This window comes from Hemicordylus capensis, chromosome 3 (assembly GCF_027244095.1).
Source record: "Hemicordylus capensis ecotype Gifberg chromosome 3, rHemCap1.1.pri, whole genome shotgun sequence".
NCBI lineage: Eukaryota > Metazoa > Chordata > Lepidosauria > Squamata > Cordylidae > Hemicordylus > Hemicordylus capensis.
The window spans coordinates 105,685,986-105,704,251 of record NC_069659.1 but is presented as its reverse complement, the minus strand read 5'-3'; the positions used below and the strand labels follow the sequence as shown (position 1 = coordinate 105,704,251).

The window sequence follows — 18,266 nt, the reverse complement described above, 5'->3', positions numbered from 1 at the left end:
TGCTGGATACCTCTGCATCTGACACTGTGATAACTGTGGAGTCTAAATGCTTCTGTGGAGGGAATTTCTTTTCTCAAAAGACTCCAATTTGTATGGAGTCTAGATATAAATCTAGATATAAGATATCAACTCTTAAATATCAACTCTTAAATCTAGATATAAGATATCAACTCTTATATCTAGATTTAAGTTTCAAACCTGACCCCACACCTCCCATCAGAGAGACTACTCACTACGTCTTCAGTCTATGCACACTGATTTGAGAGTAGTTCACTTAAAACCAATGCCAAATATTAACAGGTAATGTTGTGGACGGTCATAACCCATCATAACCAGAGGTACCAACTCAGAAGTATGGTGAAATATATGGGCCTGGGTGACTCCATGTTATATCAAGAAATGAAATAATATCTGAACTCTGACATACTTTTCCTTGCTCTGTGAGGAGCAGGAAGCAACCTGGCATTGTGTTGTTAAAATGGGATATGCAAGGGAACAATGGAGCCAGGTCTGAATGCTGAATGCTGCAATCGATATGCTAATACAACTGGCTACCAAGTGTCTGTGAAAGGGGCCAGGGGGCTGATTCCCCTCCTTTCTTGCTACAAGAAGTCAGTGTTAAATCCTTGTCAGTAATTAACTGTATTGTCTCCATGGAAGTTTAACATAGCCAAATGGATACAGAGATAATGCTTGTAGACTTTAATTCTCACCTCACTAATGCTACAAGTCTCACACACATGTATGTTCCTCTAAATATTATCTTGTTTTCAATTACAAGAAAAACACTGGATAAAGGTACATATGTAATTGCTGTCTCACACAGAATATCCTGAATCCCCTTTACTAATTCTTGACTTCTTAACACCTTTTCGACTGGCAAGGATGCAAATATGCAGATTTGCTGTGGGTAATGCTCCCCACCCCTCCCTTCCTGAGTGCACGCAGTTTATAGAGATGAAATCCAAAGATATCTCTGGACTAGCTGATATCCTGAATAATTAAGATTTTGTTCAGAAGGTGGCAGGAAGTTATCACCTGTTTGGACATACAGGAAAAGAGGAGATTTTTGAATAGATCCTATTCAAGGATCAAAGAGAAAATGACTATAAGAATGAGGCTTTTGAGACAGAGAGTGGAGCAGTTCTGTGCCTACAGGCATTCTGCTCACACGCTAGCATTCTTGTGCCTACAACAAGATCTGCTCACATGCTTTCCCAGAGTTTGCTGCACAGCCGCAGGGGCTAAGCAGGAACTCTGCCCGTGCTCAGAGGCTATGACTCTCACTGTGCAGTGAGAAGTCAAGGCTCCCCAGCCATGGAGCTCTCAGCTATGATCTGAAACAATTGCACAACTCCTGTCTCCGCCAGCGCCTCACTGATTCAGCTGAAGTGATTCGTCTCTCTCCAGCCTCTAATCCTGGTAATATGCTGCTCGGAACCCCGTATCCCTTCCTCTTTTATTGCTCCCTTCTCCATCCCCCCCTTTTCCCCTTCTACTAATCTCTGATCTCCCCCAAAACCTTATCAGCCCGCAGCCTTCCCCCCCCTTTTCTTTTCTGCCTATATTTGAAAGGTATTAGACCTAGGAAGATTTAATTGCACGCACATAAGCTAATGAGGCACACTGGGTGGAAAATATTGGTACTGGCTAGATGTTCTGTTTTAATACTGTTAGCAATTCTGCTTTGCTAGGTTGTTGTTAAGCCTTTTATGTTCAATAAAGCCCATTGAACCCTTTCAGGAGTGGTTTGATCTCCTTCCCTCTTGCGCCCAGATCACACATGGGTCACCATATAAAGAACTTGATGACATTGTGGGCCAGACCTAATTTTGTATACTAGCTAATGAGCATATTTGGTGTATAAATCAGGCCTGGTCTGCAACAGTAACCTGACATAGGACTTGGATGTCATGTTGCTATATTCTGTCTGTATAAATACAACGTCTGTAAGATTACAAAGTGACAAGAGAAGGCACTCAAAATTCTGTTCAGAAACAGCTTCACAAATAAATTCAAAATGCTTACATTAGACATGATCAAGATATGTATATAGAAGCAAAGGAACCATTTGAGCAAATAGAGCTTACGCTGAAGTTCCCTAAAGCAGCCCTTCTTCCAAAGAGATGAGTTGCTTTTCACACTAAACAGTGGCGTGCCTCTTTATTTATATTTTATTTTATTTATTTTATTGTTAAATTTATATACCGCCTTTCATTAAAACAATTCCAAGGCAGTTTATGAAAGTTTAAAAACATATAGTAAAAATGACAGTTAAAAGTATTAAGCTAAGAATATGACAACAAATCTGATTTAAAATATACAAACATAAAAACTGTACCTCTTTAACCATTCCTCTTTAGGAATGGAAACTTCAGCATATAAAAATTCAGGCGAAGGGCGGAGCAAAACATGTTGTGACTTTACTAATCCAAAACTAAACTCTTCTGATAACAGCTTTGGATATGACAGAGGCTGTCTTTGCACATAACGGCAAATTGTAGGTCCAAAGGATCCACAATTTGCCTCGCTCTCCTGTCCCCCGCACACTCGCAGATGATAAAAATCCCAGTCTGGGAGCCAGCAACAAGGGTGGGATTGGCTGCACAGGCTTCCTCTGACCCTGGAAGGGCAGCCCATGCCAGCCAATACCACTGCAGTCCGGGGGTGGAGCTTTCTCCCTTAACTCCAGTTGGGAGTTAATTCCAAATCCAGACAACACAGAGGTGGAAATGGACCCTTGGTTGGGTGAGTGAAACTCACTTCAGACCAAGAGTTCATTCCAAGGTTTGGAGCCAATATCGGAACCGTGATTGGTTCCGAGAACCACGGTTCCAATAATATGGATGACAGAGAGGCATAATTGGAGGTGAATTTGCCTCCGGTTTGGCATTGTGTGCGAAGGCAGCCTATATAATCTAAGGCTGCAAACCTCAGACAATATAATCATGATCCAAACAGATTTGGGAATAAGTTCCACTGAATTCAGTGAGACTTATTTCTGAGTAAATGTAGATAGGATGGTGCTGCATATCATATTTGCTTGTGACTGTGTGAAGAGCCGTATCTGCCAGCAGAAATAAAAGCATACATTTCAGAGAAAGTGTGGTTGCTGATTAAGCATGCTTAATCTCTTTTTCTACATTCTTATTGTGACTACAGAAACTCATCAACTTGCTTGCATCCTATGATCCCCTCCATACAAAGAAAATCAATCATTCTTATGAACATTGGAATATGTTTAAATTACTGCAAACCCAGTCATTTTAGCACAATTTGAACAAAATAAAAGGCTTATGCTATGAGAGAGGACAATTTCCCCCAAAATTAATTCAAGTTCTCCACACTCCTCTCTATTTGAGCCATACCTAATGTTTAGAGATTTTTTCCTAAGTTCACTCCATCTGAAGTTCATGTTATCCAGACGTCTCTGCAACAAGGCTGCATCATCAGAACCTTCCAGGGATCTCAAGATTTTCTGTCCATTTTCATCCAGGCTGTGAAAGATGTCAGTATGAGATTCAATTTCTTTCTGAAGTTCCTATGAGGGATCACAGGATAAATACATGAAACTCTATCAGAGAAATATGCCAGAAAGAAGTACCTAGAAATTAAAATATATAGAGAGAGATGATACTTTAAAAGCTCCTCCCTGAAATTTAATAAGTTTAATTATGATTCAATCAGAGATTCTTCTGTTTAGAAAAGACAAATTGGAATAACACTTGTTTACTATTACTGAAAATTTTAGAATGACTGCAAGTGTTCATTCATACAGAACCCAACTATATTAATAAATCAACACTGAAAAGGTTTTTAAAGATATTGTGGTACCTCCTCTCACCCGGCTTTAACCCTTCCTAACAAAAAATGAACTGTTGTGCATTATGGAGTGCCAATGTCACTCATGATAATACATTTTCCATGAGCACAGCATTGTCTTACAGCGAGAGAACATACATTTTAAAACAAACAAAACTATTAAAAATCATTATCAGGCTCTGACATGTGCCAAATGTTCAAGATTCACCTGTGTAATTTTGCCAATGAGAATTAAAAACCCCTCAGGATCCCAGCCAAATCTGACCTTTACATGGTATGTCTTCCTGTGTAACATTTTCAACTTGAATTAGAGGCTTCAGCACAGGTCTTGCTGCATAGAAATCCCAGGAAAACTAAGCTACTGCAACAGCAGAGCTTTAAAATGCCAAGTTCAGTTACATTCCATTGACAGAATGTATTTCAGAGCACAGGCCTCAACAGTCAATCGTAATAAACAGCCACTTTGTACTATGTCAAAACATCAGTCATGGCCATGGCTGTAGGAGGAATGGAGAACAGCAAGCAGGACCCAGAATACACAACTGGCAGCTTATGTTGAACAGCCAACTTCTCTTATCACTTTGGAAATTCAGGCCAAAAACTTTTTAAATATTCATGTTTTCCCTTCATTTTCAGCAAGGCAGTCACTGCCAAAGGAACATTCTTTGGAGAGCTAACTGCCGGGCACTAGCATTCCTATCTGCCTACAGTCTGAATGGTCTCTTTGTGTATTATCTGCCCCACTCGTTGTGATTTTTAAAAAATGTTTTAGCTCCATGAACTTACAGATTTATTCTGGGGGGTCAATGCTTCTGCTTCTTAAGATGATCTTATGTACAAATAATAAAATGATTCATTTCACAGTTAGAGGGGAAGGGCTGGGGGCTGAAACTGCTGACTTGGCAATGAGCAATCCTTGACTAACAATGCTACATGATACAATGGGGGTTTAAAGCGGCTTCCTTGCCACAGTGACTAAGGCTATCGGAGGGTGTACCTTGTGTCACTTTCAGTGAAAATTATACCTGGGGTGACACTTGCAAGAGAACACAGGCAAATAACTTTTAGTTTTCTTTTGCTGTTTCTTTTAAGAACGTAAGAACAGCCCCGCTGGATCAGACCCAAATACATGATATTGCGTATACACACACACACACACACACACACACACACACACACACACACACACAGCTTTTCAATGAAAAGTTCAGGCCCTCTAGTTGGGCCCAGCCATCCCCTCCCCCATGCCGCCATGCCCGGCTTTCTGGCTGTCCCACCAGGCCAGACCATCCTGCTGCCGGCCAAGCTAGGCTGGCCCACTGCTGCTTCCTCCATGCAGCCAGGCCAGGGCCTGCCGCTGCCGTTTCACTCCAGTGGACAAGCCAGGTCCAGGCCATCCTGCCACCGCTGCCTCCTCCTCCCGGCCAGAGGGGCTTTGCCTGCCGGCTGCCCACATCCTTGCTGCCGCCATTATATCTCGCTGCCGCCACCCACCTCCTCCTCCCGGCTAGTTGGGCTTCACCCACCATCAGCCCAACTCTTCCGGCCAGAGGAGCTTCACCCGCTGGCCCTCCGCCTCCTGGCTGCCACCATTATTTCTCTCTGCTTCAATGCTTGAACTCTCATGTGCTCTAAGAGCATCTGCACGCTAGTGCTTGATTGCTCCCCTCAGCCCCTACCACAGCCCCCCCAGATATCTCCCCACCCTCACCTGAGTTGAACTCCTGCTCCTCTTCCTCCTCCATCCCTTTACTCCATCCCTCTCACCCCTCTTGTTTGTGGCTGTAGCATTGCTGCTGCCTGTTGGCCAAGCTGCAGCCCCCTATTCCCAGACACCTCCTCATCCAAGTCCCACTCCTGCTCCTCCCCACAGGAGCAGCAGCAGTAGTTGACCAGGCCGCTCCTCGCTGCTGCCACCAACATGGCCACTTGTTCCCCTCAGGCTGCTGACAGGCCCGGGCCAGTCCCTTGCCTGCCTGCCTCCCTCCGCCAATGGCCTCGGTAGCCCCAAACAACAGCAGTGGTTGACTGGGCCCTTCCTTGCTGTCAATAGGAGCTGCCATGGTCACTCATTCTCCTCAGGTTACTGACAGGCTTGGGCCCCATCCCTCACCCTTCCTTCTGTCTCTCTTCCCCTTCCCTTCTTTTTCTCTCTTTCTTTCTCCTCCACTCGATCTTTCCCACTCTTTCTTCCCCCACCCTTCATGTTCTCTCTCTCTGTCTCTCTCTCTCTATCTCTCTCCCTCCCTCCCTGAGTTAACAGATCTTGTTTCCTCATCTAATTCACACAATGCTAGCCTCCTTTTCCTGAAGGGAATCTTTCCTCCCTCATGATCCATCTTTTTGAAGATCCCTGCCCACTATCCTTTTATATATAGAGAGAAATTCCTCTCCTCTACAATCAAGAATGACCAGTAGCTGTTGCATTCCAACTGACCTTAACCATCACAGGCTCCTCCTACTTATCTGCATATGGAATCCCCACTGCCCAATCACCATGGTGCCACAGACTCCACCTTCCTATCTGCATATGGATTCCCCACTGCCCAATCACCACGGTGCTTCTGCTCTCACAGGTTTCTTCTCCCTATCTGCATATGGAATCCCCACTGCCCAATAAGGTGCTTCTGCTTGCGAACTTTGTCAGCCAATTGCCTCCTCCCCTCTATCAGCCAATCACTTCCTTTCTGCCACGTTCCCACACATGGCCCATCTTAGAAAAATAAGTATATAGATTAATATAAATATCTGTATATACAGCTTTTCAATGAAAAGTTCACAAAATGAAATTTTAGGATCACAATTTAAAAGAAGTTCATGAAGTCAACCTTTGCATAACAGAAGGAATAAAAATGAAATTAAAAAAAAATGAGAAAATGGTTCACTGTCCCAAAGGGGCTCACAAAAAAGAAAAGAAAAGAAAAGAAGAAAAGAAAAGAAATACACCAGTAAAAGTCACCAGAGAATAGCAACAGTTGTTCTTCCCCTGTTAAATATACGAGAGTCACCGTTTTAAAAGGTGACTCTTTGTCCAGTTACTAGTAACTCATGTGGAAGGATAATGAAGTGGAACAACTGCTAATAAAAATGTATTTGGTAATTTATTATTTGATTTTCAGACCACTGCCATCATCCCAATTTCAAAAACAAACCACATGCAATACAAGTACAGCTAAGCATGCCCATAAGGTGTAGTTTCCCCTCATTTTAGCCATAGAGATCAGCTAATGTCCACCATTCCTTTTTGTTCTTGTTGTTAGGTCTGGATCTACCCCACAGTTCATTGTGCCTGTTTTTTTGTTTAATTGGGAACATTTCTGAAATTCTAAATTTCTAAAATGTTGGAATTGGCACATATACAGTTTGCCACTTTTTAATTCAGGTCTTTCTCCCTCTTACTGCTCAATGATGCACATGAGAAGATAGGTACACTGATTCAAAGTCAGGGCAAGAAGGAACCCTGAAGAAATTGCATATGTGCATTGATTAGATCAAATGGCAAAAAGAAATTCTAATGTGATCAGGTGATCACATTAGGAATACTTTTTACATGAGGTTTTAATCAATGACTTGTGCTCATGTATATTTAACCAGTAAGGGGTGAAAATGAAATGACAGTGTTGGAAGATTACATATTATGTACCGGTCAACAAATTACATACCCTACAAATTACAAACTCTCCCACATTTCACTGATGAAAAAAAGGAGCATGTCTCTGAATGTATAGAAAGCATGTTGTACAAAGTGTCAGGGACATGGCCAAGCAACCTGTGATGAACGTGTGATGTGCAATAGCCTTAACAATTTTCAGATGCCTGCTTTCCAGGCAGGGAAATGGGAATTTAAACCTGGGAATGTAAGCATGAACCAGGCAATGGCTGGACAGAATAGACCAGAAAAGGAAGGAGCAAACCACCCTCACCTTGCTTGCTTCTTTCACCTCCTGGTCCACTGCTTACCTAAGCTAGGCAGTCATGATCATGAATGAAGCAAGAGGATGAAGCAAGCGACTCACCCTAGGCTTGTTTTCTCCCTCCTCTTCCTGGTTGCATCTGCCTGGCTCAGGCAGACATATTCCTGAGGGTCCACATGTTTTATATCATGCAAATTTAAACAAAACATTATATAATTGGCTCTCCAGCCCTATACATAATGCCCTATACATTGGCTCTCCAGCCCTATACATAATGCCCTATACATTGGCTCTCTAGCCCTATACATACATAAATTCTGATAGATAAAAATATTTAATATGTGTGAGAATATTAACTAGGTAACATTTTTTAAAAAAACCCTTTTTGATACATAACATTCAGTCCACAACTTTGCATTTCTTGTTTCAAAGGGGGTAATAAAAGAATAAAATTAAACAACCATATCTCTTTGTAGATTATGAACTACTGATGTAACTAAAATGGCATTAACTGAAGCTATGACATGCCAATAAAAATAAAAATAACAGGGAAAATGTACCATAAAGGCATTTGAACTAGTAACAATAATGTACTATTAACTACTACATAAAAGACAATCACATTTTATTGAATGAAAAGATCAATATTGACTGAGGAGAAAGAAAGCTTTTTCAAATGCCTCAAATAATATTAAATGCATAGTGATGACTGCACTTCAACTTATGAAAGAGCTGGCCTTGAATCTTGGCTGTGGAATCACATTCATTCTGAATTGTGCTATCACCTAGATTACTTAGCTGCACCCAAAATGTTTCAATGGTGCGTTAACATTTCATGGTGTTCTTTCATGTGGTTTCATTTGTGAGACAGTGTTGTGGCGAAAAATTGACAGTGGCAGCTCTCTGTCTCTGTAATATTTCTTGGTGGTTGCTATGATGAGCACCATGTCTGGCCTTGAGACTAACTTGTGCTTCAGTTACTGCTCTGCTCTGCAATCTGCATTGCAAGGTGTAGTCAGTCAACATGTGGCTAAATTTGCTCTAGTTGAACTTATGCCTATGCTTGCTGTTAAGCGCGCTGCTGTAGCAGCTGTTGCAATGCTAGGAAGTAAGGAGTCATAACTGTGTGTGAGAGAACAACTTGTGCCATTTGATGTTACTGCAGTGCAGGCACTGTGGCTGGCAGCAGGGATGTGTGAACAGGTTCGATGTTCAACGCGTTCAACATTGAACCCGTATAGTTTGAAGGTTTGGTGTTGAACCGAACCATCCCGTTTGGACCGAACACCCCTGACTGTTCAGGGTTTCACAGATCTGATTTTTTAAAATAAATAAATAAATATTTCTTTACATTACCCCCTTTGGAGTTGTGGGAGGTGGCGGGGTGTGTGTGTCCGTGGAGGTTCCCCCTCCCACTGCCGGCCTCCCTTGCAGCTCAAACCAGCCCATTTGGCCAGCTCTTCGGCCCATTCGGGCCTTCTCCCTCTGGCGCTGCTCCTGCGCAATTGGCCTCTGCATGGCTTGGGTCACACAGAGGCCAACTGCAGGCACGGTGGCCTCCAAAATGGCCACTGTGCCAGAGGGGGCACGACTGAATGGGTTGAAGAGCCAGCTAAATGGGCCAGTTTGAGCTGCAAGGGAGGCCGTCAGGGGAAGGGGGAACCTCCGCGGACCCCCCCGCCTCCAACAACTCCCCTGAAGGAGGTAAGGTTTTGTTTTTTTAAAGAAACAAGGTCTGTGAACCTCCCAGACTGAACCAAATCGGGGGGGGGGAGGGTTCAAAGCAGTGCCAGACCGAACTGGCCGGGTCTGGTTCAAGTCCGGTTCTGACTCTAACCAAACCAGGCTAGCCCGTTCCGTGCACACCTCTAGCTGTCAGTGGATTCTGGATCTGTGATTCCTTTTTGGACATTTTTGGACTATGTTTGAAATTTGTGTTCTGTGTTGGGAAGGACAGATTCCCATTTACTGTATGCTTCTGAAGTGTGTTTCAAGGCAGGGCCACAAAATGCATTGCTAATTGCACTGCAGAACTTATGTGTACACATATGTGACTTATTTATTTATCAAATTTATACCCCTCCCAAACTTACATCTCTGGGTGGCTAACAACAAGTGCAGCTTGTTCCGGCCATAGGGATCTATGAGGAAACTCAAAACACCCCATTGTTCACTCTTTGGGTAGACCCCAAAGTGGCTTGTGTGCTAGGGCATGATAGGTGCTATGTATCACCCAACCCACAAAAGAAATGGGCAAGCAGTAAAACAAAATTTTAACCTCTCCCTTAAACCCGAATTGGATCCTGTTTGGGGGCGGGGTTGGGGAAAGGTTAAGCATTTGTTTAAAATTACCTGCTTGCCTATTGGGGGAGTGTTGGGTAGCACCCATCATGCCCTTCCTCACATCCTACTTTGAGCTACCCATGGGGAACAATGGGGGTTTTTAAGTTTCCCCATTGTTCTCTATGGCTGAAACACTCAAAACGGTTTGTGTTTGTTCCATTGAAATAGCCAGGGTCAGCCATTGTTCTGATGAAATATTTCAGTGATCTGCATTTTATTTTGAGCTCAAAACAGAATGCATGATCCAGTTTGCATACACATCTTCAACAGGGTGTATCATGCAAATGTATCTTTACTGTTGCATCTCGTTTTCATCTTGGCACCAGATCCTTTCCTACAGCTTGATGTTTATGTTGTTCTCTATCTACTTCATGCATGATATGAGGCTGTAGTCTACACAAAGCCATGCAGAAAAAATCAGTTAGCTCTCTAATTTTCATTTTATATTTACTTATTGTGTTTATTCATATTAAATGTTTAGGCCACTTTTCTCTTAATCTTTTTTTTTTTTTTAATTAAAGCTTTATTATAATTTTTCCCTTCAAGATACAATGACAGGTAGGTATCATATTATGGAAAAAATGACACATAGTCATAACATCAATTCCCAACATTGTTCAATTAAATAACTAGTTTTGAACATAAAGAATAGAATCAGCTGGCTGCTGCAAATGAACATTCACTTTCACCAAGAGTAAATGTAGTTTAGAGCATTAGGGTCATACATGGGGTCCTTACCCTCTTCTATATATTTCCAGAAGGATTCCCACCTGGCATAGTATAATGCACTTAGGATTTGATCGGTATCATTTTCGAGTCACAAAGAAATTTTATCTATAACCATTGTAGATCATATTCTGTTGAACCATGCTCTAATCGAAATGTGCCCTTTTTCTTCTATTGTGAGGTGATGACAAATTTTGCTGATAAAGTTAGAAGGCTAAAGAGTTCTTTGAAGTGGTGAACTGAGACTGTAGCAGTAAGTCCAATAAAGAATTCATTGGTCTTAACTACAAGTCTAGGTTTAATATTGCTTCATTATGTTTAATATTGCTTTAATATGTTTATGTACTTGTAGCCAAAATTATATTCAAAATTTGTATATAAATGGGCAAGACCATCATTTGTGATAGAAATTATATAATTTTGTAAGTCCATGTTTTCTCCAGTACTGAAGTCATTTAAATTCCACTCCAGGTTAAAAAAAAAAAAAGGTTGACCATGAATCGAGGTTATAGGTGATGGGGGTGGAGCTAATATATGATGCCATTTGTTCCAAATTAGAATGGTGTTTAATAAGTATGGATTGTCTTTGCACGTTGATGGTCTGCTTCTCCAAGTTTGCCATAAAATTTCTTCAAAATTGTATTTTGAATAGCAAAACTGATTCTCCGGATTCGCTCATGTTCACTCGTCATGAGACAATATAAGTTTAGATAAGCACAAAAGTATTGTGGATTCAGAGTATAGTTGTAAATCTGGATATTTTAGCCCTTGATTATTTGTTCATTGTTTTAGTACTGCTCTTTGTATTTTTGGTTTTTTAATAACTCCAGATAAACTTGTCCACTGTCTGCTTCCACTGTGAAACCTGGGCTTTAGAGTTAGGATATGAAATCTTCTGAAATAAAAAGATGATTTTTGGTAAGATTATCATTTTTATTAGATGAATTCGTTGTAGCCATGATAACTTTAGACAATTCCGGTTACGGAGATCTTGTTCAATCTTTTGAAAAAGTGGTACATGGTTAATCTCTATGAGTGAAGTATCTTTAGTAGGTATCCAAATTCCTAATGACTTCCACTTTTCTTTTGCCCATTTGAGTTGTGTCTCCTGCTGTAGCTGCAGATTTTCTTCCATTGACGTATTATAATTCGCAATTATGGATTCACTGATATTGATGCTAAAACCTGATGCCTTCTTGAAGTCTTCATTCTTTATACTCAAGATTGCTTGGTATGAATTGGTCAGCTATAGAGTGATGTCTTCTGCATAGAGACTAATCTTACGCTCTGTGTACTTGATGTTAAGTCCTTTAATTTTTACTGATGATTTTATTGCATTTGTCAGAGGTTTGATGGAAAGGGCAGATAGAAGTGGGAATAATGGGCATCCTTGTCTAGTCCCCCTCTGAATTTTGAAGTCTTCTGAATATAGACCATTAGCCAATACCTTAGCTGTCAGGGTATTGTATAAAGAATTCATTATGTTTAAAAATTTTGGTCCACATTCAAGATTGTCCAGTAGGTGTTGTAAGTAATTAGGTTTTAGCTTGTCAAAAGCTTTTCTGTATCCAAAGCCAATATCTCTTTATCATTTTGAGTCATCATACCTTTGCATTTGTTCCATTCCAAAATCAAAGGGCATAAATCCAGGCACTAAACTGATAACTGAATGGCAGTGGCTTCAGTTCTCAAAGAACTTGCTTTAAAATAATAATGGAACATAATTATTTTTTAAAACGAAGCAAAAGTTTCACTAGGACATCTATAAAACAATTTCAGAGTGCTTATCAACACTTTTCTTGATATTCTCAAAGACTATACAAACTCAGTAAAAGAAAGTAATCTAAGTCCTAGCCCACGACATGGCATGCAGACTGTACAAGCCTGTCATTCTGGAGTTGCTTTATCTGATATTCTATTGTTCCTTCTTTTAGCAAACTCTGTAAGTGCAAGACGCCTCATTTTCTCAGGAGAATGAGATGTTGTAGACTAGTCATATCACTTGACTGAAAAACGGTTTTCATTCTACTTTTAACAGTTTTTGTGGTATCATGCTAATACATGATACGTATACATATGCTGTACATAAACAGCAAATCTTAACCAATATAAGAATTCAAAATATATTGCAAGTTCATCCATGTCAGTAGAAAGCATATTTTTAGGGCAATGGATACAACATGTAAAGTGTCAATATAAAATATTATTTGTCGGCCTGGAGAGGGTTAGGAAGAAGGTATTCAGAGTTACAAACTGCAGCAACAGTGCCCTGAGTAGGGCAAGAATGCCTCACAATAATACCCAAAGAACTAAAGAAACTGTGCTACCATCACCTGAGTATTTGTACTGAACGAATCAGAAAACCAAGAAAACACTTTATCATTGAGAACGCTCTAGATTTTTGTTTCTTTGTCTCTTCTCCAAGTCCATCGACAGAATATTTTGGGTAAATGCACAAGAGCATTTACAAAGCAATTTCTATAATGATAAAATCTTTTCAAATGACATTTTAAATGTAATTAAGGGGCAGATATTATGTGTTAAAAGCATTGTTGTGAAATGGCTATATATCATCATGTCATCAAGCCTCTTTTTCAACCAGCCTATGCCATGACCCCAATTCCAGCCTGGTATGATTACATTGCTGAGTTTCATGTTAATGTTTTGATGAGAAATGATAGATAAAATTGTATCTCTCTCCTGGAGGGATAAGCCTATGAATACTGTTAAAACATTTTCAGGTTTCAAACACGATTTTAAAAGATAACAGAGGATGAGAGACATTACCAGCCAAAGAGGCAAATGTTGACAAGCGAAAGCTAAAAGGAGAGCCTTTCAAAAATGACTTCTGAAAATCTTAGAAGCTATTGTGGTCTTAAATGCAACTTGCTGACAAACAGAGTGAGAAATGAAAGAATTAACTGGAAGCTGCTCTGACATGGTGGTAAGGAGATCTTTAAACAAGTAAATATCATATGTGTCTCTACTATTTCCTTTCACTCTCCACACTCCTGCAATTTGAATTTTCCATCCCTATTTTTGCCTCAGTCTGTGGCCTTATGCAGAATCTACTTGTGATACTGTAATTTTGGGAGGTATAAAAATATGTTAAATTAATAATAATAAATAATAAATAAATAAATACTGTCCCCACACCTTTCAGGGGCACCATATCATTTTCTGTTCCTTTGGCCCATTTCTATTTTATTTGTCTCTATTACTACAATCAGGATTTGTAGGATCAGGACTCACTGTTACCTTCCACAACAGCTCCAGGCCAGCCCCCACTCTCATGGCTCTGAATGAAGATACAATAAGTAATTCAACCTTTGAACTAGTTGGTATGCCTGATGCAAATATTCCAGTGTTGCACTGGATGAGCTGCCTCAGATGCTAGTGATTAGAACTAAAGCATAACAGTCATCATGAATTTACAGTCCAAGTTACACAAACACAGGTCAGCTTTGTATACATACACACAAAAATATTCATGTCTACAAGTTTTCTGAAGCAGCAGACCACTAAAGTTTAATCTGCCTTTTAGAAGGAAAATAGCTCCATAGCTGTTGTGACTTCTATAGTCTCAATCATTCTAAATGTTTAACACCTTTGTACCTTTATGCCATATCACCATACTAAACTGCCTTACCCTCTAAAGCATTCCACAATACAGTCAGATCTTTGTACAACTTCAACCACGACTTTTTTGTATACATCCATAGGCCATCACAATATCAAAATGACAATAAAAACAACCATACACACAAACCAAGTTTTTGTAGAAATCATAAGACAGCACTGCCGGTAGAGATCTTAATTCTTAAACACAACAACATGATCAACTATTAAGCCTTTTGATGTAACAAGCCTGGAGTTTCTTTGCGGCTAAAGGAAACAAAAGAAAGGAAAGATTGTGCCCGTCGAGTCGGTGTCGACTCCTAGTGACCACAGAGCCATGTGTAGTTTTCATGGTAGAATACAGGAGGGGTTTACCATTGCCTCCTCTCACACAATATGAGATGATGCCTTTCAGCACCTTCCTATATATGGCTGATTGTCATCTAGCAGGTCCACTACAATATCCTATAAGTTCTTATCTGGGTACTGCAGAAGAAAAGGCAGCAGAAATTTTCTCCTTGGACTGACATATAAACCCACAAACAGTGCACAATATATTCCACCTGGTTACAGCCCAAAGATACACATTTCTCTTCCATCTCAGATCTCTTTGTAAATAATAGGGTTTGATCATCTGTTGTCCACACATTGTAAGATGTAGGGAGCAGAGTGCATTACAATTTGAATATGCACTCTGGCAACTGGTAAAACCTAGAAGGAGCCCCAAAGGTCTATCCACATCCTTCTTCCCAGAATGGTCAACCAGACTTTTCTGGGAACAAATGAAGGGCACAAATGAAGAAAATCTGTTGATTCCTAGAATTAGCAACTGAAAGAGCTATTCTGCAAAAAATATTCTAATCAGTGTTTAAACCCAACCAAGCTGTGGCCATCACCTCATCTTGTGGCAGTGGATTTAAAAAATGAATTGTGTGATATTTGGCCATGGTTGCCTCTTCTAAAGAGTTGGACACCACCAGAGCACAAGCTCTTTCCTCACCTCCTGGCATGCTATGGATTTACATTGATTGTTCTATTGATTAGTAAGAATTTTTAGACAGATCTCCTTATTGATTCTTGGGCAATTGTGGTTTTTCATTACTTTAATGACAAGGATCAAACAAGTTTTTGGGGAGGGTATAGGGATGGGTTAAATATGATAATGGGCTTTTAAATTACTCAATTCCTGTTAATGTTAACAACAGATTTGAATCAAGTACTATGCAGAAAGCAAGTAGCAGACTGGTGAGAGCTTGAGACATCTTCAAGGGGCTAGGGGGCTTTTGCTTTGGCATCACCTCATTTGAGCCACTTTGTGATGGCTGGTCATGACCAATGCTCTGCCTAGTCTTCATTTGCCTATCCAGTGATTGAGGCGATCTTGGCTGGGCAGGTCCAACCATATTCCTTTGTGGCCAGGAGGATCTGGCAGGAAAATGTCCTCCTCCAGCTTAGGTCACTGAATACAAATAAAAGAAAAGCTTTTTGTCACCTCCCTTCCTTTGAAAAGGCTGAATGGCCAGGACTGTTTAGAGAACCAATCTAGGCGAAGTTCACGTTAAATGCATACCTACGATATAACCTTAATAAAGGTGATAGTCCAGTTAACTCTCAAAAAGTCTATTTTTTTTCCTTCCAGAGAGGGGGCAATGACTGTTTGTGTACTTCCAGTATTTCAGTTCTTTGCCAAAGATGAAACAGTTGCAACACAGCAGCAGGATAATTTGCTCTAGGCACATTTGCTACTCTGTTACTTAGGTAAGGTCTCAATGCCTGTTTTCAGTGCCATACAAAGTCCTGCTGGATACTCTGGAGCACAGCTACCTCTATTAGTTCCACTCATATCCCACTGCTTCCAATTAATACAGAATTTCTGTTACAGCAAGCAGCAAGAAGGGCTCTACTAAACAACTGCTGGAAAGAATACTTTAGTGGGGATGAATGAGGAGCTATTTATTTATTTAATATATTTTTATACTACCCAAAACATGCATCTCTGGGCAATTTACAATTAAAACATTAAAAAAAATAAAATAATTTAAACATTAAAATAATTTAAAAACAACATTAAAAATTAAAACGATAAACTAATTAAAAGCCAGGGTGAATAAATGTGTCTTCAGAACCTTTTAAAAAGCTGCCAGAGATGGGGAGGCTCTTATTTCAACAGGAGCACCTTAAAGTCCAGGGGCAGCAACGGAGAAGGCCTGTTCCCAAGTAGCTACTAAATGACTTGGTGGCAACCGCAGATGAACCTCTCCAGATGATCTTAACTGGTGGTGCGGCTCATGGTGAAGAAGACATTCTCTTCAATACCCAGGGCCTATACTGTTTAGGGCTTTATAGGTAGTAACCAGCACCTTGTATTTTGCCCAGAAACATATCATCAGCCAGTGTAGTTCTTTCAACACAGGAGTCATATGGTCTCTCCTAGATGACCCAGAGACCAAGCTGGCCACCATATTCTGGACCAACTTCAGTTTCTGGACTGTGTTTAAAGGCAGCCCCACATAGAGTACATTCCAGTAATCCAGCCTAGAGGTTACCAGCATATGTACCACTGTTTGGAGGTCATTCATCTAAATAAAGGGATGCAGCTGGCATATCAGCTGAAGCTGATAAAAAGCACCTCTGCCCACCACCTCAACCTGGGACACCAGAGAGTAGTTCGGATCCAGAAGCACCCCCAGACCGTGTACCCGTTCCTTCCGGGGGAGCATGATCCCATCCAGAACTGGCATATCAAAATCATCTCCTGAGTTCCGACCCTGCAAAATAAGTACCTCAGTCTTATCTGGATTCAGCCTCAGTTTGTTATCCCTCATCCAGCCCATTACTGCCTCCAGGCAGGCATTTAGGGAGGTTATGCCTTCTCTTGATGATGTTGACTTTGAGAAATAGATTTGGGTGCCATCAGCATATTGATGACACCCTGCACCAAATCTCCTGATGATCTCTCTTTCCTGATGATCTATCTCATGTTTAACATCGGAGACAATATGGAGCCCCGAGGGACACCTTCAAAAATTCAGATTTTTGAAGAACAACAGTTTCCAAGAGACACCATCTGGAATCTGACCATGATGTAGGAGTGATACCACTGCAAAGTGGTCCCTCCCACCCCAATCCCCTCAGATGTTCCACACAGATACTATGTTCAATAGTATCGAAAGCCACTGAGAGATCCAAAAGGACCAATGGAGTCACACTCCCTCTGTCAATTCCCAATTTGGAGATCATCCATCAGGCTGACCAAGGCAGTCTCCTGAATGTCAGTTTGAAATGGGTCTAGATAACCAGTTTCCTCCAAGACCGCCTGGGGCTGGGAGGACACCACCTTCTCAATCAGCTTGCCCAGCCATGGAAGGTTGGAGACAGGCCTTTAGTTGCTTAACTCTGAGGTTAATTTTTTTTTCTGCTTCTGTTATACACTATGAAATGTCCTGATTCTTCCCCTAGAGGTGCTCTTACCCTTGGACTTCGGGGCTAAAGTCCAGGGCCTCCACACCCCCTGGGGCCCCCAAAATTCTCTTTACTCTGTCCTGGGTGGTGTGGTTTGTGCCACACAGTGGGGAGGGAATCCAAAGATCTTTAGGTCCAGACTCCAAAATTACCTAGGTACACCTCTGTCTTCCTCACCCTTTGCTTCATGGCTTTTAACTGGAACACTTTTATCATTGCAGACACAGACAAAGGTTCACAGATAATGCTGACAGCATAGCAGAAATATGGGTGGGTGTATTTGAGTGTATAGCTATATTACATTTGCTGACTTTATCACATTTTAATAATTATGATGCATGATTATATTATCATGGTAGAAATCAATGTACCTTCAGAAAT

The 18,266-nt window shown here is 40.9% G+C and overlaps 1 protein-coding gene across 21 annotated transcripts in view; it reads right to left on the bottom strand.

Moving 5' to 3' along the window:
• The window catches only part of DMD (dystrophin), a 1,901,967-nt gene that overhangs the window by 312,417 nt on the left and 1,571,284 nt on the right, over positions 1–18,266 (bottom strand). For 19 of the 21 annotated variants that reach the window (XR_008319265.1, XM_053308495.1, XM_053308494.1 and 16 more), the window contains one exon: positions 3,369–3,541. Coding sequence is in view for 20 of the 21 variants with exons in the window: in XM_053308495.1 (XP_053164470.1) it covers positions 3,369–3,541 (173 nt within the window). In the remaining variant the exon portion in view is untranslated. Of the gene's footprint in view, positions 1–3,368; positions 3,542–4,087; positions 4,312–18,266 lie in introns of those variants that run through there. The other 2 variants (XM_053308510.1, XM_053308511.1) reach the window with 2 other exon arrangements.